The sequence below is a fragment of the Rutilus rutilus genome (genome assembly GCF_951802725.1).
Source record: "Rutilus rutilus genome assembly, chromosome: 3".
In the NCBI taxonomy this organism is placed as follows: domain Eukaryota; kingdom Metazoa; phylum Chordata; class Actinopteri; order Cypriniformes; family Leuciscidae; genus Rutilus; species Rutilus rutilus.
In genome coordinates this window covers 27592210-27612149 of record NC_140211.1, presented here as the reverse complement: position 1 = coordinate 27612149, position 19940 = coordinate 27592210, and the positions used below count along the sequence as shown (strand labels likewise).

The 19940-nt window shown below is 39.2% G+C and overlaps 1 protein-coding gene across 2 annotated transcripts in view; it reads left to right on the top strand.

Annotated features, from left to right (window-relative positions):
- ambra1a (autophagy/beclin-1 regulator 1a) overlaps nucleotides 1–19329 on the top strand; it is a 120110-nt gene extending 100781 nt beyond the window's left edge. For both annotated transcript variants that reach the window (XM_084405256.1, XM_084405255.1), the window contains 2 exons: nucleotides 16579–16695; nucleotides 18039–19329. In XM_084405256.1, coding sequence (XP_084261382.1) covers nucleotides 16579–16695; nucleotides 18039–18616 — 695 coding nt within the window. In that variant the 3' untranslated portion in view covers nucleotides 18617–19329. The remainder of the gene's footprint in view (nucleotides 1–16578; nucleotides 16696–18038) is intronic.
- The last annotated feature ends 611 nt before the right edge of the window (nucleotides 19330–19940 follow it).

The following is a 19940-nucleotide window of genomic DNA, read 5'->3' as shown; positions in this document are numbered from 1 at the left end:
ATTTGTCATTTGTACAGCTAACATAAGGTTTTCTTGGCTTTGAAACGCATAAGATGAGGCTCAGTTTGTAGAGTTTTGTACAGTGCAGACAATTGACCCTTCAGGGAGTTTGATTGACAGGCGATCTGACCAATCATAATCCGCCATCCGCTGAATCCGCCATTTTTGTCCGACAAAGCAGTCAGGAGAGTTAGTAGATTAACGTTGGAGGGTTTTAACTTGAAAAACGGAGTGTACTGATGTCTTTCCGCGGTTAAAACAACATTCCTTCTTATGTTCATTCATGTTTATTTGATGCTATAAATTAACTAGAAGGAAGAGATGATCGGTTCACAAGCAGCTTTAACTGAGGCTCTACAGCGATCTGTCAGACACATAAAGAGCCACAAAATGGTATTTATTGTTTAAATTTCTTAAAAAATGACCAAATTTGAAAGTTGAGACTTTGTTTCATATCAAAAGTAACCTGGTCTGTCCTGTCTGTCGGCGCGTTGTCAGTGTCCTCTCTGCTCCGCGATTGTATTTTTCACTACGTGAGAACATGGTGGGGCTTGAGAGCACCATGGCTTGTCGGACATAGCAACTGTAACTAAATGGGGCGGGTCTTTGCGAACGGTCAATTGACCCTTCATAAAGACCCACCCCCCCTTAGTCACTGTTGCTACGTCTGACAAGCCATGGTGCTCTCACGCCACACATCACGTTCTCAAACAGTGAAAAATGCATGGCCGGAGCAAAGAGGACTCTGACAACGCGCCGACAGACAAGACAGAGCAAGTTACTTTTGATATGAAACAAAGTCTCAGCTTTCAGATTTTGACATTTTTTAAGAAATTTAAACAATAAGTACTGTTTAATGGCTCTTTAATGTGTCGTGGCAAATCGCTGTAGCGCCTTAGTTCAAACAGTGAACTTCCTACTAGCTATAGCACAAAATAAATATAAGCTATGTTGTTTCAACCGCGGAAAAACGTCAGTACACACCATTTTTCAAGTTGAAGTCCACCGATGTTAATCTATTTTAATTTGTAAAAATAAAATAATTGCTAATGTTAATCTCTCCTGTCTGGTTTGTTTGTCGGACAAAATGGCGGATGATTGGTCAGATCGCCTGTCAGTCAAACAGTGCAAAGAAAGCACAGACACACATAAACACAAAATAAATAATATGATTTATTTGTGAAAAAATAATATATACACTCACTGGCACTTTATAAAGTACACCTGTTCAACTGCTCGTTAACGCTAATATCTAATCACATAGCAGCAACTCAATGCATTTGTAGACATGGTCAAGACGATCTGCTGAAGTTCAAACTGCATCAGAATGGGAAAGAAAGGTGATTTAAGTGACTTTATCACACGGCTCTGTGGAATACTTGATTCTGATTGGTCAATAGCGCCATCCAGCAGTAAGTTATTCCCAGATAAAAACCACTCAAAACAGATAACGCAGGCTCATCCGGGTTAATTAAGTCAGCAGTGCTATACGCCTGCTAGGTTTTTTCTTCGTGGAAGTTTTGCATTTGGTGAGCTAATAGAATATAGAAACTCAGTCAAATCAATATTTTGTATACAGTTATTTAATTATGCCACCCAGTATCGTCGACTCGCTCTCTCGTGTTTCATTCAAACGCAGCTGCTGCCATTTTGTGACTATTGTTTTATACACTGTTGGATTATAAGATACAAACAGGTACGATTTTAAAACAGTTTAATCTGAAATCAATATCTCCCATCTCCATAATTATTTATGTGGAGAAATGCTGTGTAATAAGTGGTATGACTGTAAACCATATCTCTTGAATGTCCGTCTAGTTTGAACTTGCCGCGCTGCAACTGCTCTCTCCGCAGAAGCTTTGCATTTAAAGAGCTAATAAAATATTTAAACTCAGATCAATATTTTGTCTAATTATTTACTTATGTGGCAAGTAGCCGTGTAATAAGCCGAAGCTTTGCGTTGGGGTCCCCATCACCCTGTCGGGGGTTTATTTTCAGAGAACAACCGGCTGGATGTTCATTATCCCTTACTTGAATGTGGCCTGATTGTTGGTGCCAGACGGGCTGGTTAAAGTATTTTAGAAACTGCTGATCTACTGGGATTTTCACGCACAACCATCTTTAGGGTTTACAGAGAATGGTCCAAAAAAGAGAAAATACACAGTGAGCGGCAGTTCTGTGGGCGAAAATGCCTTGTTGATGCCTGAGGAGAATGGTCAGACTGGTTCAAGCTGGTAGAAATGCAACAATAACTTAACAGTAACTCGTTACAACCAATGTCTGCAGAAGAACATCTCTGAATGCACAACACGCTCATCCTTGAAACAGATGGACTACAGCAGCAGAAGACCACACTGGGGGCCACTTCTGTCAGCTAAGAACAGGAAACTGAGGCTATAATACACACGGCCTCACCAAAATTGGACGATAGAAGATTGGAAATATGGTGTATATTCTGATGTGTTTTGATTTCTGTGAATTTGGTCAGAATTTGGCTTAAACAACATGAAAGCATGGATCCATCCTGCTTTGTATCAACGGTTGAGGCTGATGGTGGTGATGAAATTGTGTGGCTGATATTTTATTGGCACACTTTGGGCCCCTTAGTACACATTGGGCATTGTTTAAATGCCACAGCTACCTGAGTGTTGTTGCTGACCATGTCCATCCCTTTATGACCACAGTGACAGATCTTCTGATAATTACTTCCAGTAGTATAACTCGCCATGTCACAAAGCTCAAACTGATATCTTGAACATGATAATGAGTTCACTATACTCAAATTGGCTCCACAGTCACCAGATTTTAATCCAATAGAGCACCTTTGGGATGTGGTGGAACCATGGGTGTAGCATATGCACTTTAGTAAAACAGAAATTCGTCCCCCTCACTTTTTTCGGGCAAGCGTGTTGACATAAAGGTTCTCATTCTCATGAATTAAAGTACATTTAAAGAGACAAGAAAGTCTATGAATGACCTGACGTTTTATTCTTATCCAAAACGAGGCAATGTGAACATTATGGAGTGCTAAACACTCTCATGTAATGTACAGTAAATTCTAATTAACTCTAATTCTTATTCATAAATCAGTCATACAATTGTTATAAGGAAAATATATAGGAAACAAATTAGTGGTTATTGTTCAGCAGTGTATTGGATTTCTTAGCCTATTAAAAGCAGGAGATAAGAAAAAATAAATATCAATAAACTGATAATACACAACATACTTGCCCCCCTCACTTCTGAAATTATAGCTAAGCCCCTGGGTGGAACGGTAAATTAACATCATGGATGTGCAGCCGGCAAATCTTCAATATGAACCAAAATCTCTGAGGAATGTTTCCAGCACCTTGTTGAATCTGTGCTATGATTAAGAATTAAGGCAGTTCTGAATGCAAAAGGGGGTCCAACCCGGCACCAGCAAGGTGTACCTAATAAAGTTGCCGTATATAATTTAAAAATAAAAATGTAATTTTGTATTGTTAAAGTGACAGAGTACAAGAGAGAAACAATACTAAAGTGCTAGAAAAACAATAAATACAGTTCGGTTTACTTGTCATGAGTGTTACTGAAATTCAGGGTTATCAAGCACAGGTTAAAACGATGATAGAATGATGATAACAAACATAGAGAGAGTTTTTTCTTTTTTTCCCCCTTTTTTTAAGCTTACGTTTAGCCCAGGAACGTACATAGATTACAACTTGCATACAGGTTAGCAGTTTTGAAGTTTATTAACTCTTGCTTGAAAGTTGTAGTAGTGGGAAGAGTTTTAAATGACAATTTTAATTCAGTTGGATAAAGGGATAAAGGGATTAAAAGAGGGAAGGAAAAAGAACGGCTAGGGATGTGCTATCAGTACACCAAGCACATGGGGCCCTAGCTAGCACTGCCTGAAGCGTCCTTTAAATTGATTGGCTCTGGCTTTAGCAAGAGTCAAATGAATGTACTTCTACGGAAAATTGAGTATTAAAAATAGAATAGAAACAGAAGAACGAACACCCCTTTCTTGTTCAATTTTAAAGCTAAACTCTGTTAGTTTTAAAACAGTGCATGAATAGAAATAATAATTAGTGGAACATGACGGAGTCCATGAAGTCCCAGAGCACATGTACAGACTGAAGCTGTGTTAAGTTTGGTGGTTTTAGCAAATCTCTGAAAGCATTGACCTCTGAAGGAATAAAACTTCTCTGAGACTATTCAAAAGCTCTGTTTTCACACTTTCAAACAGTGAATGTCCTTTGTTTAGTCTTGTGTATCCAGACTTTTGACTAAAATAGTGGAATATACTGTAGAGTTCTGCTTTTTAACTTGTTTACAAAAATATCTTTCAAAGATTTGATGTCAATAATCTGGCAAATTTGGCAGAGACAGTCAATACTTCATCCTCAAAAGATCAACAGCGTGTTCCTTGTAAACACGACTTGGTTTCTGTGCGAACTGATTGAAACGAACCTGTGCGGCCTTACTCCTGAACTTTATTTTAGACCAGGTTAGAGCTTGCTAGATTGAGAAAATTAAGTTTAAAGTTCAGTTTAGTGTACGGTATCAGACGGAATATCAGTGAATAGACTGGTCAGAGGTCTGATGGTCTTGTGACCTGTTTCTAATGTTGTGATTAAATGTAAACACTTTTCTTTTTACTGAAATTGATTTGCATGTAACCTGCCCATTATACATAGTAGCAGGTTTCATGGCTGTGTGTATTTGCTTTGTGGCGTATGACTGAGGTCAGATGAACTGCGTCTTCGCCTGCAGCAACTGTATGTTTTTGTCTCTCTGAGGTACTACAGGTGCCAAGAACTTGATGACTCAAAGTTTTAGGGTAGAGAAGTTCACATCTGAGTGTCTCACCTCAAGGAAAGCCATCTTCCCACACAAACAGTGCACACTCCCTGCAGTGAGATCTGTGGGCGAGGGTTAAGTGTGGTATCGTTTTAAACTGCAGTCAGTGAGTAAGTTTACGGTTAGAATTACCATCCTCTTTGTGCATTTTATGTAATGAATATGAGGAAAGAGCATGTTGTATTTACTTAGGTTATACAAAGAAACGAAAACAAAAAAAGATGCACAGACGTTTTCTCTCTCAATCCCTCCCCCAGTCTATTTTCGATCTCTTTCTGTTATGAATGTTGTACGGAATGTAAAATGTAATCATCGGGTTGTTTCTTTTTTCAAATCTTTGGTTAAAATATGCTTTTTTGGAATGAGCCAACTCCAGAAGTTAATTTAGAAGATGTCTAGTTCATGTTTTGGGAATATTTATTTTTACTATAAAGATGTGATCCTCCTCTTCTCTCTTCCTTTCCCTGAGTAGATTGAGTTTACTGACTAATGACAGATCATGCTCTACCTGAACCTGAGTTTGCTGCACCTGTCTTTTTGTTCTGACAGGCTGAATCTGTTGATATCTTTGGTGTCCTAATACATCATAAAAAGGTATAGCGGCTAGCAGAGTGAAAATAAGTGACGTGGGAGGCATTGACAGATGAAATGGAATTTTTTCATACACTACCGTTCAAAAGTCTGGAGTCTGTAGGAGTTTTTAATGTAAACTAGCTTATGCTCACAAAGGCTGCATTTAATTAATTCCTGTAATGACTTTCAGAAGCTATTACTCCAGTCTTTAGTGTCACATGATCCTTCAGAAATTATTATAATATGCAGATGTTTAAAATATGCATTATAATATAATGATGCACAAGAAACCGTTATTATCAATGTTGAAAACAGTTGTGCTGCTTAATATTTGTATGACACTTAACATAATGTCTTTCACTTTTAATCAGTTTAATGTGTCTTGGTGTGCTTAATAAAAGTATATAAAACATTTTTTTTTTATTGGAATGGTTATGTATATATGGACCTCTTAAATTCTACACTGTTGGAAACTCAGAAGCGAAGACCAGGAGACTTGGTTCTTTCTTCAGCAGGATTCTTTAATGAGAGCACTAGCTGTCGGTAGCTGCAGTTATCAAGTCTGACTAGGGCAGTTGACATTGTAGTTTATATACATTTCAAGGGGGAGGGATCTACATAGAGGACATAGAGGTGGAGACACTCTGAACAAAGCATGTAAATGAAGTACAGGAGTCAGCTCCTTACCGGAATTCCTCCAGCCCTGATCTCATCAGCATAACAGTGCCATTCAAATGCATAGATGCTAATCCAATCAGCCTGACAGTATCACACATAACTTCACATTATCATAGCTTAACTTGGGACAATGACACTGTTCAGGAGGTGCATAAAGACAAAAGGTTAATGTCAGACACCTGGGTTGCTTGACTTAATCTTCTTTGAATCTCATCATCTATGCCTCAAAATGTAAAACACAGTGTACAGAACTTTCTCAGTTTATATACTATTGTATTGGAACCTAGATGTAACATTTTATAAATTTGTAATACAACATTTCCCCTTTGTTCTAATAACTCTCACAAAATACAAATTTAGACACTTAAAAGTTAATTCTTGTAACATGTGATCGTTACAGGCACATAGCACATGCTCTGTGTTGATTTTCTGTAATTGCATGCTGACACAGAATCAAACATGCAATTAGGGTCCGTGAAGTTCTTACGGGTAATAGTCTCTTCTGGTTGGAACTGTCATTTTCTTGTGAGGGGCGTGAGTCATTTGTTGAATGAAACACTTGATACTGTGGACGCATAGATAGTACGCCAGTAGGAGAAGCAACAACAGAATTGCTATTTCCTTGATCCACAGCCAGGGTTTACCTAACAGGTTTCCGAACCATGAAGAATTATCTTCAGTCATCTGGTGTAATTTTGCTGAAAGATAAAGAATGTGTTGTTGGATTTTTTTCAAGTTCTCTGTTGGATCCATTAACCCGGTGCAGCAATCAGGGCCGATAATGGTGCAGGCTCCCCCTTGCGTTGCAAGAATGTAATCTAAGGCCACTCTGTTCTGTAAGATCATTATCTTGTGCGAAGTGAGAGTGTCCATGATGTTACCCAGGGCCAATGCCGTATCATTGGCCAATTTCTGTACAGAATTCGATAAGCTTCTGACTTGATCAAGGGCCTATATGACACCATAAGACTTGCTCCAAGAGTTCTTGACCACCATGTTTGTGCACAAGTGAGTCCTGGAATGCAGTGGGTCTAGTTGTTTTCTAGAGGTTGTGGCTTTATACGCAGGTGAGGAGGTCGGTGCATATGGGTCTCGGGACAGCCATCAAGTGGTATCTGCACAGAGTAAGAAAGAAAACAAAAGACAGATAGAGCAGTATTTGTTCAAACACTAGGGTTGTATCCTTTTCTGAGTCTGCTATTGTTGTTCCTTCTTTCTCTATTTCTTAATTCCTGCGACACCTAAAGAACAGTGAGGTAAGGATGGACTAGTGGATGGGGAAGGCCTATGAGGAAGTCTTCACCGCAGGGTTGGCCCCCGAAGCCTGTTGCATTCGGTTCTTCCCTGGGCTCCTCACTGGTCCGTGTCCTATCCTATCCCTGTAGGTGGGGGAACAACTTTACAGTGTGACACATGAGTCCAGGTTTTCCTTCCCTGACACAATACTGCAGCTGCTGTAATCAACATCACTTGATGTAGTCCGTGCCACTTAGGCTCTAATGGCTTGTTTCTGAATGACTTTATCATGACCCATTGACCTGGGATGATTGTGTGTCCACCTTCTGGTGGAGTCTGCTAACAAGACTCAACTCTCTCTTTGGCACTCTGCACTGCCTTTGTGAGGTTTTCACAGTTAGCGATCAGGGCATCTGAGGCAATGTGTACATCAGCATTTCTAAGATCAATAACACCTGGCATCTGCATTGGGCGTCCAGTAATAATCTCATGAGGGCTCAGTCCTACTGATCTGTTAGGTGACGCTCTCATACTACACAGTACTGCTGGCAGCGCTTCGACCCATGGTACTTCTTCCTGTTGCATTTTGCTTAGCCTGGTTTTGATTGCTCTGTTCGATCGTTCAACCTGTCCTGGTGCTTGTGGCCTATATGGGCAGTGAAGATTCCACTTAATCTTAAACATTCTAGACACTTCCTTGACTACCTGTCCTGTGAAGTGTGTACCTTGATCTGAGTGAATGCAATCTGGTAATCCCCATCTGGGAATGAAATCAGTGACAAGACATTTAGCAGTATGTGCAGCTGTAGCACGCCCTGTTGGATAAGTTTCTATCCATCTTAAGAACGTGTCTATTACTACCAAAACTTCAGTTTTTCCTTTACAACGAGGCAACGATATGTAATCAACTTGCAGGTGACGAAATGGTCCTGGTGGAGCTGGGGGTGTGTTGCTGCTGTAGTTGCTGCTGGCACATCTTTATATTTCTGACATGTAATGCATCTCTTGACTGTTTCGGTGGCTACCTTTCTGAATTTTGGATTTCACCATTGATTTGAGAACTTGTAACAGAGTGGAACAATTCATCGTTGCTGGACCACTGTGACCCAAATTGTGTATTTGTTGAGCCAAATATGGCAGCAGTGACTCGGGAGCAACATACTTTCCCCCTTTGGTCCAGCAGCCAGATGAATCCACGGTGGCTCCTTTGTCTAACCATGTCCATGCTTCATATAGAGGAATGTCTTTGTACAGATCCATGATTGATTCAGGAGGCAGAATTGTCTTCTGTGCTGTACTACCTGAACACACTTTTACAGTTGCATAGGAACAAGCCTGTTTAACCGCTACATCAGCAAGAGCATTACCTTTAGCTTCCGTAGTATTAGTTGTGAGATGTGCTTTCACTTTGATCACCGCTAATTTCTTTGGAAGTTTTATGGCAAACATTAGATCTTTCACTAATCCAGCATGCTTAATGGGGGATCCAGTAGAAGTTAGAAACTGTCTGCTTTGCCAAATGACACCAAAATCATGAATTACCCCAAAAGCATACCTGGAATCTGTGTAGATATTTGCAACTGATTTTGAAGCTAGTGTGCCTGCTCTAGTTAAGGCTACTAGTTCTGCAGCTTGAGCTGAAAAATGATCTGGAAGACGACCTGAAGCTACCACTGCATAACCTGCTCGTCTGTTACCTTCAATGACTTGAGCTGAACCATCAACAAACAACTCAAATTCTGAATTCTCTATGGGAGTTTATTTTACTTCACTCATAGGTGTGTATGTAAGCGTAACACAATCGTGAGTCATTTCTCCTTCGTCCTCTAACACAACTTCAGTCATTGCAGACATCACACATGAGGATGGGTTCGTGACTTGCGCACGCTGTAAAACAATGTTCGGGGCTGTGAGGGTAGTTAACCAATTTCCCCAACAGGAGGAGGTGACAGAAGTGACTTTTGCTTGATTCATTAGTGTGGACACTGCATGAGGACATTTTACGTTTATAGTCTGACCTAACACCATTACTGATGAAGCCTGTGCTGTAGCATGACATTTAAGGCTGTGAATTTACTTAACAAGTGTCCCCCAAAGGAAGGCTGAAACAGTCACTTTCCTTTTGTTCTTTCATCTTTGTTCTTTCATCTTTGTTGTAAGTTACTGGGGAAATTAAGCACTCACAGCCCAAATGGTTAACAACTCAACAAGCTGCCCCACGAGATTAATGACGAGGGGAGGGGCTGCTTCAGAGTAGCAAGCAGACTGAGTAGAAGCTGATTAACATTGTTAACTTCTCTAAAGTTATTTTTTGTTTTTCCTACACTCTTTTCTCCAATGTCCATGCTTACCACAGTAATAACAACTGCCCTCTCTCTTAGGACATTTGCGTTTCTGTTGATTCTCTGTGGTGACCTTAAAGGATGTTGCTGCAATTTTTACCCTTGCCTTGACATCAGTGTCTCTTTCCCAAGTAGCTAACCTCTCCAAGTTGTTTTGCAGGGTTCTGGTGGACCATGTGAAGTCTAAGAGAGGCAATGCCTTTCTATGTTCTGACAAAAGACCATCAAACCATGTGCGATCTAGGGGACCATTATCATCTAGCACCTTCTCTGAAGTGTCAGCTATCCCACTGTATGCTGCAGCTGACTGACAAAATCTTTCAGTGTACTCACTAACAGTTTCATCCTTCTTCTGTACACAACTAGTGATCTTTGACCAGTCCACGTTTGGTCCAACAATGTTCTTTAACACTCTCAGAACTCCCTCTTTCAATTAATCTTTTCTGGCATGTTGAAAATCAGAATTGTTTACAGCACTTTCAAAATCATTGAATTCTGACTCAGTCAAGATCTGTGATATTAGCTGGGTGACTTCGGCTAGAGACATATCATAGAGCCGCATCTTTCTGGACAACTCTCTCCTAAACTCAGAAAAATTTCTATGCACTGATGGCAAACTCTCAGCAAGTCTCTCTATGGCTTCAGGACCTAAAGTTGTATTGACTGCTTGTAACTGCAGTATAGGGGTTGCAGATGGAACTGTATTAAGCCCTTTTCCCCTACTCTGTCTGAGCCTTTTGTCTTGCTCCACACACTTCAACTGCATTTACATCTTTATTCATCAATCCAGCATTGACATTGTCCTCTATTCTATAGAAAGACTGTAAGTCAGGATAAGTTTCATCTGACTGTTGGTCTTCTGAGTCACATTTGGTTGAGGCCTTGCTATGGCCCACCTTTTTCGTGAGGCAGGACACTTGAGTGTGCAGTTGTTTGTTCTGTTCTCTTAACTTACCAATACACTGAGCTTGTTCTTGTGCAATGGATAACCTAAATTCTCTGTGGCAGCAGATAATGCCTTTTATGTTTTTCTTCCTGATACATGCACCTAACACCTTCTTGCATTCTTCAATAGACCATACTTTTTCTGGGTGAACACCAAATTTCTTTGTCAAATCCAATCTGACTGACTCAGTCACTATGGAGTCCATGTGCTCTCCTAACAATGACTTGAACTCACTGTCTGTCCATAAAGGGATAGTTAGTCCACCTTTTTCAGTTGTTGGAATCAGCCTAGCATTCCTTCTAACCATTTTGTGATGTTTTCCTGACACGGTACTTCCCTGATAAAACAGAGGATAAACCAATAACTTATCTGACAAAGCAAAGGATAGCTAGTTATGAATACTCATCATAATGTATTCAACCTGGCAAGCAGAGGAGAACCAATTTGCTAAACACACTTTTAACAGTTGTTAAACTTTCCTGATTAAACAGAGGATGAACCTTCTTCTCAAGCAAAGTAGAGGATAAACTATTCCATTAAACAACCTTCCCTGATTAGACAGAGGATAAACCATATTCCCTGACTATACAGAGGATGAAACACTTCCCTGGCAAAGCAGAGGATAAACTACTGTTAACACACTGTAGCTGTTGTTAACCTTCTCTGGTTGAACAGAGGATGAATCTTCTCTGACTACACAGAGGATAAATCACCTTCCCTGGTAAAGCAGAGGATAAACCAATTCTTCCCTGCCAAAAACAGAGGATAACCAATATTAGCACGTAATGCTAATCTTCCCTGCCTGAACAGAGGATAACTTTCATCTCTAAAAGAAAACTTTAGAGGATAACTTAGTTAACCAAACCCTACAGCTGTCTGTTAACCCTTCTCTGACGACACAGAGGATAACACATTTGTACTGGTCTTAAAGGTTCGTTTGGATAGAGTGGCACTCACCAACCCTTGGTTGTACAGAAAGATTCAGTCTGGACCACAGTCAGATTTTTGTTGAGCTTGAAGTTTCAATGTGGATTCAGGTGAGGAGCTCTATCCGGGTCACGGCACCAAAACTGTTGGAAACTCAGAAGCGAGAGATTCTTTATTGAGAACTCAAGCTGTCGGTAGCTGCAGTCATCAAGTCTGACTAGGGCAGTAGACACTGTAGTATATATACATTTCAAGGGGGAGGGATTTACATAGAGGACATAGAGGTGGAGACACTCTGAACAAAGCATGTAAATGAAGTACAGGAGTCAGCTCCTTACCGGAATTCCTCCAGCCCTGATCTCATCAGTATAACAGTGTCATTCAAATGCATAGATGCTAATCCAATCAGCCTGACAGTATCACCCATACCTTCACATTATCATAGCTTAACCTAGAGCTTTATTTATTACAATAGATTTAGCGGAGGAGGAGAAACAGCAGAGGACACAGAGTGAGCTGCTGCAGGAAAGGTGCATGACCAAAGTTTTCATAATCTTTATATTGCACATTGTTTGGAGGACAGCATTGGGCAGGTTGTGGAATCAAAAAAATTGATTCAAATGTTGTTTTTTTAAATAAAAATGAATAGGTTTGGGAATTTTCATGTTATAAATCGATCAATCGCAGAAATAATCAACAGATTAAACAATTTTCAAAAGAATCGCTTGTTGCATCCCTGGTTGTGATATATTTATATATCTGGCCGTCACACTATTTTAATTATATCATTCTTATTATTGTATTTTAAAGGTGTAATTAGTAACTTTTTTTCCCTCATTAAAAAGTTTTACATCAAACTATGAATAGCTCTTTTGACAAAAATGTTAAAAAAATTACGTGCACTTACTTACAAAATGGAGACAGCAGTCATATCAGTGGCTTAGAAAAGTTTTATCAAACATGGGGGCTGCCATATTGAGATCATGTGACCTGTGATCACCAAAAGCTGTGCCTTGCAAAAAGTTACTACTACTACTATTACATAGTACTACTATAGCATAGTAACTTTTCTAAATTAACTCCTATGCTCAAGACAAACTATATAAAAATATCTAAGTAAAACTAGTGAACCAATCCAAACCAAATAAGTCAGAGTTGACAAATGAATTGTCCAAACAAGCAGTCCCTTTTAGAGTATTGAAACAAACTGCATCAATTTGCTGTTCATTAACCACAAAGCGAGGACAAGAGTACCTCAAGGTCCAGTTTATTGATGTATGTATTCTTAGACAGAATAACATATTTATAAAAAAGTCTAAAACAAAGGACAAACAAAACTGCTAATAGATACAGTGATAAATGTAAGTATAAAAATCAAGACCACTGGGACATATTAGGATTGGTGAATCAAACTATCACTTACTGAATGTACCTCTCATAAAGCAAATTAAATCATTTTTGTCAGCTGGGTTGTGTCGTGCATTAAAGCATGTGAATGACCGGAGTTTGTTTCCACTTAATTTAGGTATGCAAACCTTTCTCAGATTTTTAGTGTGGTATACTGTAGAGCCTATTTTGGGTTTCATCCTCTCGGATCATTGTAATGGAGCCACTCACAAACAACATAATTTTGGACCTGATTGTCCGCTCGTCAACAGTTAGGGGAGATAGCTGACAAAAGCCCAAATTCAGAGGCAAATCGGTGCTCGTTCACATAAGTGATGATCTCTATGTTTGAATTATCAAAGACGCAATCTGAGAGAACCGCCAGTGTGTTGCCGATGCCAGAGAGATATTTAGCCGTTAAATTTCTAGACCTGTGTGCAACCCAAGTCCTGTAGTGTTAAATGTGTTTTGACTGGAACTGACATCAATGACGACAGACAGTTGTGTAGTGTGAAAAGAACAGCAATTTTGAAAGTTGTTTAGTGCATGAACGGCGTTAGGATTATCCTACTAAATGAAAGTGTTCAGTTTTTGTGAAGCCATGGTTTTGTTTCATGTGTTCAGGTTTGATTTGGCATTAAAAACTTTCTTACTGCCAAGCATCTCATCATTCTTCAGTGGTCAGAGCTTAGACAGACAGACAGAGAGTAACCAATCTTATTATAGCACTTCATGACACTTAGACACCTTAACTCTCCTTTACAGAGGAATCAGCTTCAGCTGTCATAGGCAGAACACCAGCCAAAGGTCATGAGAGTTTTCATAATGTCTCCTCCTTCCTTTCTCTCAGTGTTCTTTAACCCTTTTCTTAAACACACAAAATATGCATGAATCACTATAGAAAACAGCTCATTTCCATGTGTTTGAATAGCTAGTGTTGTTGATATCCAGTGACTCATGCACCTTTAAGGGGATTTACTGTACAGTCTGTCACAACATTCACATGAAGCATTGTGGTCGCAGAAGAGCAAATCCTCACATTTCCATTCTGACATTGGTGGACTTTTTGTCTGACACTGAAAGCTTGTTTGTGTGAGGATTGAGCAGTACAAGTGGTGTTCATTTTGCAAACTGGCCAACAGGACAGCTGCATGCGAGAGTGTTCCAATTACTTCTTAAAGACAGGGATGATTGTTTCTTTCTATCTCTTACTCATTCAACTCACACACACTCACTATTTTGGAGGCATAACAGATGTTATGTATTAGATAAATAATTAATATATAGCTCAAAGACTCTCTTCACTCAACAGCAAAATGTATTCCTCACAGAAGCCTGTGGGTGCAGTCACTGCTGAGAGATTACTTTTTCATTGTTCAGTCAGCACAAACCCCATGAGGAGATGCTCCACATGGAGCCATTTAATTCTCTCACGCGGCCTGATAATGGCTTGTTCATTAGCTGTGTATGAACAAAAATGCTGATGTGATAATAATGCTGCACATGTGTATGTACTGGTATGAACAAAACCCAATTGCGCCGTTGCCATTGGCTCAGTCACAGAGATGCATTCAGGGCTTTGAAAGATCTGTGAGTCTCCTGAATGACGTCATCGTGAATGGTTGGCTCAGATATATTCATTTTCTTTGGCTTTAAAGGAATATTCAGATACTGTAAGAAATAACAATATTATTATGTGTAAAATTTCACACAGTAAGAAAGAAATGTCTAAAAAACAGATAATGCCCTGGCAGAATATTAACAGTACCATTTCAGTTAAGTTTACTGACATTTCCTTCAGCTATCATACACAACACAATGAAACATAACTAAAAAATAAGGATAAAACACCTGTGAAAAATTAACAGTACATTGGTCCGACTCTTCTTAGTGTGTCTGAAAAATATTTGCTTTCTTTTAAGATTCACTGAATCTTTTTTCTACCCACCACTAGAGTAATGTTAGATGTATAAACCTGAAGCGAAATATACCGTTAAGCTATGGCTGTCAATAGAATACTATAATCCTGACTAATCTTATGATATCTTTAGAAGGCATACTAGCATTCAAAAGTTTGGGGTCTGAAAGATATTTTAATGTTTTTGAAAGAAGTATCTTATGCTCACCAAGGCTGAATTTATTTGATCAAAAATGCTGTAAAAGTAATATTGTGAAATATTATTACAAATTAAAATAATCTTTCTATTTTAATATATTTTACTAAGGGGTTATTGATCCATGCTTCAGTTTTCATTTTTGTCAGGATTATTTTATGAATACAAAGTTCAAAAGAACTGCTTTTTTTTTTTTATAGAAATCTTTTGAATCTTTTTTTAACACAAAAAATATTTTTTTATCAATTTATTGAATCCTTCCTGAATAAAAGTAGTATATCTTTCAAAAAAAAAAAAGTCTAAACCCAAACTTTTGACCTGTAGTATAGATTGAAAGTATAAAAATATCAAATTTGTTGTATTAAATGTTATTTATGAGATTTGATATACTTTTATAATGGAAATGTTGTGTTTTGCTTTTTTGTGTTTTTCTATTTTGCATTTTGTGCTCAGCGTGTGTGGTGGCAAACAAGGACAGACTGGCATTAGTGGCCTTTGTCACCAGTGATCTAAGAGAATTTGGTTGTGTTGGGTCCAGATGGCAGAGGTGATGATGGGCAGGTTCTGTATTTTTGGAGAGCTGTTGTCCAGGGAGGGATAAACTGACATAGGCAAGCATGAGCATGGTCTGCACAATGTGATGCATTTTACAGGCAGCACAATGAGTATTCATATTGGAAATTAGTGACCCTGAACCATGAGTGCAGTTTGGCAAAAGAGAGACTATTCAATCATATTAAAGACACTTTAAATCACGACGATCAGCCTACCAGCTGAGATAAGCTTAAACAGCAGACGGTATTTGTCATAAGTCCATTAATGCTTAAACGGCTTAAAAAAAGGAGTTTCTAATTATGAAATCATTTTTGTCACTTCTGTTATTTTAACATGGAACGTCATTTTTACAGATAAACACACATGATTTCTCATTTTCGCTTACTTTATTTCCTATAGCTGATGTAGGTGTATTGCTGCAGGTATCAGAAAAAAACTGAGATAGAGAATTCCTCTCCATTATTCTTGACTGTCAATGTTTTGTTGTATGCTTCTATTTGTCAAATTTCTATTTCTCAAATCATTCATCTGATAATAACATTTGGATTGTTTATGGTTTTTCATTCAGATGTGAAAATGTAAAACATAAGCAAGCAATAAAAAAGCAGTAATAATAAAAATATGTAAACTATTGTAGTGGCACTTCATTCAGTGTGAGAATAAAGAGTGAGAATAAAGAACCAACACAAAAGCAAACGTTTGCAAGCATTCAGAGGTTTAAGAAAGCACAGTACAATATTAGTTTAGTCATAGTACCACTCTCCCTGAAAAATGTGAATACAAAAAGCAGTAATATTATTTTCTCTCCTTTTGCCACTAACCTGTGCAAGTTTTTATCATCTGTTTGTTTGTTTGTTTGTTTGTTTGTTTTTATTCATCCCATTTGTTTTCTTTTTATGTTGAAAATCAAATAAATCAAATGGGGGGTTTCAAAAGCAACTTATTCAATTCTGAAATTATCATTCTTTATCATCCACAGACTCTCTGGATTTAGAGACTCTCCCAGAGGATTCTGGGTCTGAGGTGGTACCAGAGACGCCCCCCCACAGTCGACCTCAGGAAGATGAAGGGTCAGATCTCACTGAACCCAGCACAGGTAACCAGCACATACTTCACACAGATGAACACAGTAACTATGTAATATTGATTTTGGTCCTGGAACTGTTATCAACCTGCCAGAATTTGATTTAGGGCCAACTCGAACAACATTTAAATCATCATACAGTAATATTGACTTCTGACTGTAGGGATGGTTTATGGTTAGGACAAAGAAACCAAAGCCATCCTAGGTAATACAATTGTTTTTACCTTGGTAACTAACATGTTGGGGTGCTTTCACCCTGGCAGTTCAATAGAACTGTTGAGCAATTTTCATTCATTTGAAAGCAATTTGAACTCTGGTCCGCACTTGTTCAGCATGTAAAGTAACATGCACATGCATTTTAGCTGATGACAACATCATTAGTTCAACCAAACACATGCAGGGGATCATGCCAGTGATGATTTACGTTGGATACGAGCGAGTGTGAGCGTGCAGTGTAATCGTGTAGAGTGAGTGCAATCAATGCGGCAAATGAATGGCTCGCATGGGTCTCCTCAAAAGAGCAGCAGAATGCAACATGCATAGACGCAAGGTTTATTCATTTTGCTGCACATAATATCACTAATTAAATAAAAAACAACATATTAACCCACATTGTTCTCTCTATCATGCGTGTTGTGCACATTTGTGATGCCGCAAGATGAACACAAATCCACTGAGGTGCGATAGGATCTATAAAAACCAGACCCAATTCAGACCGCAGCAAACATGCCCAGTGTGAAAGTCCCCTTAGATTGTACATTAGTGCATTGTTGCACAGCACAAGTCACTTGTGGAGTACACAGTCCACTCACAATTCAGAAAACGAATGCAAGAATTGTAACTTTCAGTGCAGAAATTAAACCATGAAGAAGGAAACCAAAGCTTGAAAGGATTGTTGATGCTGATGCAAACATCTGAAACACACTCTCATACTCATACTAACTATACTTTATCCACAGTGCCTAAACAGTAGATGAGGATCAAAGAATTGAGTTTGCAGACATTGTTGATGAATAATTTAGTCAATTGTGGCGCTTGAATTGCACTGCACCTTCCTGTTAAATTAGGTCCATACAACATGTGTCCAGGCTGTAAACCTGTACTGTAACAGCTGTTTGAAAACCATTCTATGTTTGTAAATCTCCACTGACACTGGCAAGACATAAATCTTCCACTAACACCAAACATTTCGCTGTCAACAACACACCCTGCAACTCTTCGTGTTTTGTAAGCTGTCAACTTCCAGCTTTATTACTTTGTTACTCCCTAATAAAGTTTATTGATCCCCGAAAGCAAGTTGGACACTGGTATTTCTTGAAGAACTCAATAGTTCTCCTTCACTCTCTCTCTCTCAGGTCAGACAGAGTATGTTTCTCGTATCCGAAGGCTAATGGCTGAGGGAGGCATGACTGCGGTTGTCCAGCGTGAGCAGAGCACCACAATGGCTTCCATGGGCAGCTTTGGCAACAACATCATTGTCAGCCACCATATCCACCGTGGCTCCCAGACAGGTGCGGACGCACGAAGCCGTACTCTTTTGAGCCCTATCCCTGGTCCCTCCTCTAGTGTCCCTGAGTCTTTGGCTGGAGCTGCAGGTTCGTACTCCTGCGTCCTCACCAACGCACTGGGGCTTCATACGGACACAGCTCTGGGCACCTCTACAGACATAGACCTAACACCCCTCGTAGAACAAGAGAGACTTCACACATCCCTCCTGTCACAGGAGTTTTCCCCTCTTTTCTCCTCTGCTGTAAACACAAACGGACCTTCTGCTTCCATGGAAACAGACGGTGTCTTGGAGGGAGAGGAGCTCCAAGACTTTGTGCCCCTCTCTCCATCTTTACTCTCATCCTCACCATCTCTTTCTCCGGTGAATAACAGTAACTACAGCAACAGTGATAACGGTTACCACGGAGAAGAGTATGGGCGGTGAAAGGGGCGGAGTTCGGAGAGAAGTCATAATTTGAAAACAACGAGAAAAGAGAAGGCAACACAACAGAAACATCCGAATATATTTGCACTCGGTGTTCCTTTCGCATCAGCGTTAATGTTTTGCATCTGCTCTGACACAATTTAGTGAATAATGAAAGATGGAGAAACAGTTGTGGTTTCCTGATCAGCTAAAACTCAGCAATGTATTGAGGCGATTCCATGTTGTGCTTCAGTCAGCCTGGCTGATGGTTCCAGTGGTGGTCTCTGTCTGCCTGTTGTCCATCATGAAGTGCGCACATATAAAGCCACGTACAGAATAAGGTGTGTATGTGTTTTTATTTGAATGCCAGAGAGACGGAGCATCACTTTGCAGGCAGTCTTGAGTCTGCAGAGCAATATCAGTTCAACTGAACGTTTTGTTCCTCTACATCTTCTTTCAAATGTAACATTTCAGATGCCATTGAAATCTGCTGCCTGGACCAGAAAAGTATCGAGTATCGTATAGTCTTGTATTTGAAGTTACAAAAACTTGTCACACTCTGAACAATTTGGTTATGTTACTGTTGGTTAGTTTAGAACTGGGTGTAAAGTCACTTCTGTAGAAGGTAGGCCCATTTTTAGAAAGTGATTGTTACATTTTAGTTAAGATTTTTATAAAGGTGAAAAGGCCACACCTTGTTTTTCCTGTTTTTTAAACTTTTGGAAAGAAGATAAGAAAGAGAATCAAGAAAGAAGACAGAGTTGTCTAAACAAATGTTGTATTTTGTAGAGTTAATTCTGTGGCATTAATGAAATGAAATGAAATGAAAATTCATCATTTACTCTTCCTCATGTTTTTCCAAACCTGTCCGACTGCAGAACGCAAAATAAGTTATTTTGAGAATTGAGAAGAAAGAAAGAATTGAAAAGAGAAAACTCTTTTGAGAAGAGTCCAGGTTTGGAACAACATGAGGGTGAGTAAGGGATGACAACATTTTCATTTCAACCTTAAAGATCTGTAGCCCCATAAAATCATCAGCTTCATCAGTCTTCCATGTGGCCAAGTCAGTCTTCTTTCCACCCATCGTTACCACTGAAACCCCTTAATTATCTTGCTTTGCCCTAAATAAAAAATTGAAATGTGGCTTCTTGAAAGGGTTTTCCCTTCCCTGTTTACAGTAAAGTGGTTCTTGACACAATGTGATAAACCTCACACTCAGAACCTCAACAGGGAAGCGGTGAAGTTTGACAAGCATGTCTATGTGAGACACTATCCCAGTTCTGTCAGCTACTGTAGATTTTCAAAGCCTACTGAAAGTTAAGCAGACACCTGACAACATTTCTGT